Source organism: Cibotium barometz, chromosome 44 (assembly GCF_041138505.1).
Source record: "Cibotium barometz isolate CiBa-2024 chromosome 44, ASM4113850v1, whole genome shotgun sequence".
Taxonomy (NCBI): domain Eukaryota; kingdom Viridiplantae; phylum Streptophyta; class Polypodiopsida; order Cyatheales; family Cibotiaceae; genus Cibotium; species Cibotium barometz.
Genome location: NC_141089.1, coordinates 36,536,981 through 36,541,703, shown reverse-complemented (window position 1 = coordinate 36,541,703; position 4,723 = coordinate 36,536,981). Strand labels below are relative to the sequence as shown.

Sequence of the window (4,723 nt, the reverse complement as noted above, 5' to 3'; positions counted from 1 at the left end):
AATTATTAAGACTTTTACTACCATATCTTAAAATGGAGGTGATTCAGAGTTCCACCCCAAGCCACTAACACATTCAACTCGAAGTAATTATTCTAATGGTTCCTAATACACAAGACCCATATCACCATTGCCAATGCCAACAATGACTTACAACTCCAGTAGCTTAGTTCTGACATAGGTTTTTTATTCACGCTAGGATCAGATGCAGCTTTCTTCTCTTTCAAAGGTTCAATGGATTCACTAGACTTTGCTCTGTTTCTGACAGAGCGGAGGTTCTACATGCCTTGGTTTCCTTCAAGATTGGTAACAATATGTGCACAATGAGACGCTAGATGTGCATGCTGAGGAGAAGCAGTGCAAGGTGTGGATTTAGGTTCAGTAAACGGAAAAGTTGTGTCCATGATAGCTTTGCCATGTCCATCTGCATGGACAACACTAGAATGTAAGGCATCCAACAGAGGGGTACGGATAGGAGCTTTGCCATATGCATGTCAACGGATCAAAGAAGGACACACATCAGATAAAAGGAGAAGGGCACCCATCGTCCAAAGGAGCTCGGGCATCAGAAAAACCCAACAAAATAGAGCATCTAGGAATAGAAGTAGAAGGATCATTGTTATGGACACGAGGGCGTGAGGTTGCCATCTAAAACAGACACATATAACACATAGAAAAAGAGATGTCTAGGAAAAGAAGTACAAGGATCAAGAGTGAGGGCACGACACCGTGGGGGAGCCATCTAAGGTAGACACACATAGCGCATAGACATGCATCAAAAAATCATACTCACATCAACATCATGACATGAGTCTACCAAATCTTGTGTGTCAAAAGTCTAAAACCTTAAAGAACCTAATGTCCAACAATTTCTTTTTTGAACATCTTGATTAATAATTAATAGCAAAAATAGACGTTGGGTACTTTATTGCTACTCACAAACACCAGTCTTTCAAAAGGATAATCCCCCACAGGCATGCAAGTGAGAGTAGGTTGTCAATCTAGTAGGATAGATATATTAGGATAGATGCATGCAAGGCTGTGACTCTAGCAGGATGTCTGGGCCACTGTGGATAATCGTGTAAAAATAGTGTGAGATTTGTTGTTGAAAAAAATCCGGATGCCATCTTCATGGCAATGATGACAAAAAATGGTAGGAAATCTTGCCACGACCGTCGAAAAAAAATGTAATAACCAGGAGGAGACGAAAGAGCATCAAATCAGAAGGAGAACAAGGCTGATATTCCAAGAGTTCAAAGTACATATATAAAAAAAAACAACATTCAAGGGCAGCGAGCCCAGAGGCTACACACGCGGCACCCGCTAAACCATTAGGCTATGACTCCGTTGGCAAAGTACATCTATTATCAGCATGCATGTCACCTAATAAAAGGAAGAAATCTACGGAGAAACATGCAGTGCATCACGGCATGGGAGACAATGGTTGGCTTCGTGGTTAGGCCCTATGTCGAGCTGGTGGTGAGCATGGAGATCCGGTGGTTGCACATGCAGGTCTGTGGTAGCACAGATACCGTAGCGCCCGCTCACGAGATGCCAATAGATATTCCCGGACATCCACAAGCCCAAGCCCTCCAGGTAGGCAGCCATGCCGGGCTTGTGCATGAGGGCATCGCACTTGCTTATCTCGTCCATGAGTCGAACGCACTCCTCGTCCCTGTCCTTGATCATCTGCAGCGCCTCCATCACTGCCCCTTGCAAGGTAGGCATGCCGGAGGCATCAGGGAGAGAGTGGAAAAGCTTCGTGAAGTAGAGGATCGAGACGATGTTGCAGAAGTCACCTTGCATGTACTCCTTCTTGAAGGAGGTGATGTCGTTGACGAGGAAGATGTGTTGGACCGTGTTCTGCTGCAGGGAGACAAGCAGAGGGTGAGAAAGGGCTTCATCATCGAGCTCGAAGCCTTGGGAGTGCTCAATCAGCACGGCGCAGGGCCACCAGCCACTGGAGTCGGCGCGGATCTGAAAGTAGGTCTCAAGGTCCGGGAGATGGCGGGCATTGCGGTAGGGCACTTGTTGGCGGTTGGCCTCCAGGTAGTCCTGGAAGGCCTTGCTGAGGCGGGCCTTCTGTCTGGGCGGCATCTCCTCGCACATTTCCGCCCACCATTCCGCGGCCGTGTCAGTGAGGATGCGCACCAGGGGGCTGGGGCTGGGCGAGGGGTGCACATAGGTGTCCTGGAAGATGGTGAGCACACTCTCCACCAGCTTGTCTGCACGGGCGGGGTCGGCGCCCATCTCGCTGGGGTCATCCAGGACGTTGTCAATCATGAAGAACCAGTCCATCATCTTGATGATGGGCGGCATGCGCTTGCTGATGCCCGTGGCAAAGGGCAGCGTGGCCGCCATGTGGAAGGCGGACTTGATCAGCTGTTCCGCCGCGAAGGAGGTGGGCCTGCCGTCAGCGCCAGGCAGGTTGGCAAAGTGCGCCACAACCCAGGCATTGGACGTCTCCGTCAGCTCCTGGTAGTCGGGGTGGATCTTCCAGGGGAAAGAGCAAGGGATAGGCGGGATGATGATTCGGTGGACCTTGCTTAGAAGGCTCACATCAGGAGGAGCAACAGAATGAGCAGCAGCAGCAGCAGCAGGGGATTCGGGACTCTCCATTACCTCGCAAGCCGATAAAATCGGAGCTCAATATAGTAGGGGACTGGAATGCCAATACTGTCGACTGGCCTGCTCAGTGTGCTGCTGCTGCTGCTGCGCCAATTTATAATTATAGTGAGCATTTCTATCGTCATCCTCTTCGTAAGCCGGACTTATTAGTGCAGTAAGCTTATTACATTACATGTGCGTTACTTGGAATTTGTTTTTCTTCCTTGAAAGCAGCCCGCTCAAATTTGTTTTTCTCCATGCTGTTTGGAGACGAGAGGCGTGGATTATGGAATAGGCAAATTATTATTGTACTGAAGCAGGAACAGACAGAAAAAGTTAAAAATAATTTTACTCGTCTAGACTCTATAGTGGTTGTTTGGAAATGATTCTAAATGTAGCTTCAAAAAGCATTACGTAATGGTACGAAATCGGTGCTCGGTGGTACATTTTTTGGTGGCGTTTTCTCCATGTGTTCTATTCATTTTTAAAGACTCTGACGATGACAAGACGAAACAGATACATGACAAGCTTCCTCGTCGGTAGTGGTTTTCTCCATGTGTTCAAAATCATCATCAAAACTTCATAGCACATTCATGAAAATAAGCATTGCATCCATCACCACTCACGTCTGTAAACTTTGAATTTATGTCCTTTGAGCCATCTATGCATATTAAATTGGTTTCACAAAGTCTCTATTCTATGAATATTGTGGCAACTAGATGCTAGCATACTCTTTGCTTGTTGGTTCTCTTAGCCTCATCCCAATATCTGCTTGTTGCTTTGGTTGCCATATTACCAAAATAGTAATAAAAGATAGGGGCATACAAAACTCTCCTAAGCATGCTAAAATTTTCTTTAACCTTTCCAAGATGTCAGGGCGAGGTTGTCCCCAACACACTCCATCAATTTCTCTCGCATCATGTCGTTCCATTTTTGCTTTGATTGGATCCTCCCCAAATCAATCGGACATTAAATTTAAGTTCAATATCTTCTTCTGGCACGAAATTTGCACCACCCTAAAGAGTTATTTGTTTTAGAAAACATAATGATGAATGAATACTTTAACACCATTAACTTGAAAGACCAAAGCTTTCTTTTAAAGCCATATTGCACATAGAAGTAAAGGAAGATGACTTTAGCAGAAGGAGTGTCACTTCTACCTAAGATAATTGTTAACGCCAATTCTAGAATTACGCCCACATAAAACCTTCATGCATGTACCCCACCAAAGCCGAGCTCTTTTGCAAGACCAAAATAGGTGTTTGACTATTTTCATCTCTCTCTCTCTGTGGCAATGTGGACAATTTGCATTGTCAACAATGCACTTGTCTCTTCTTGTGACCTATATTGCACTTGTCTCTTCTTGTGACCTATACCCCTTGGTGAATACCTAACCATTGAAAGCTTTGAATCTTAGGTACAAGGTATGTTTTCCACAATTTTCAAAAAGAGTATACTGAGTAAATTTTATTCATATTCAATTTTACTCAGTATACTGAGTAAATTTTATTCATATTCAATTTTCACTTGTGATTTAACCTGTAGACCTTGCCAAAGACATCTGTGTCATTCTTGCAAGACATTACACCTTTTTTAACAACTTTGGCCATGGCCTCTTCACTTCTTCAGCCATGTATCGTATACTTTTGGTGTGTGATCGTCACTTGTCTATGAAAGGCATATGATGAGATCATTAAATCTAGGCTACTAGCTTTGGAATGGTGTTTACACTAGCCTAGGTGGGTGCTAGAGAGCCCAAGGACCTCATTTTTAAGTTTGGCCGGCTAAAGGTGTGAGCACTATGGCCAATTATAAAATCCAAACTGTGACCTGGACCTATCATATTCTCCTATGAATAATGCAAGTGTGCTCTTGCTCTCTCCTCTTTCTCTCTTTCTTCTTCCTCGTGTGTGTTGTCTATGTGTGTGTGAGTGAGTGTGTGAGGGAGGGATTGCCTTACGAGTGTGGTTTAGGAGTGTGTTATGATGATGGTGGCATGAACTTGTTGCAAGTGATCCATCATTGACGCTTCCTATAGGTATTCGTGGACTATAGGATCCACAAAATGAGTGACACATATTTCCCATGAAGCGTTGAGCATGTGATGGCTTGATTGGCA

The 4,723-nt window shown here is 44.8% G+C and overlaps 1 protein-coding gene across 1 annotated transcript; it reads right to left on the bottom strand.

Moving 5' to 3' along the window:
- Positions 1-1,129: 1,129 nt before the first annotated feature.
- LOC147613236 (microbial Terpene synthase-like protein 13) lies at positions 1,130-2,666 on the bottom strand. Its single transcript, XM_086782070.1, has one exon. The coding sequence runs from the start codon at positions 2,614-2,616 to the stop codon at positions 1,399-1,401; it is 1,218 nt and encodes a 405-aa protein (XP_086638196.1). The 5' UTR covers positions 2,617-2,666; the 3' UTR covers positions 1,130-1,398.
- Between the last annotated feature and the right edge of the window lie 2,057 nt (positions 2,667-4,723).

What these genes read in the sequence shown, in the direction of transcription:
- LOC147613236 (XM_086782070.1), bottom strand. Translation starts at nt 2,616, where the DNA reads ATGGAGAGTCCCGAATCCCCTGCTGCTGCTGCTGCTGCTCATTCTGTT.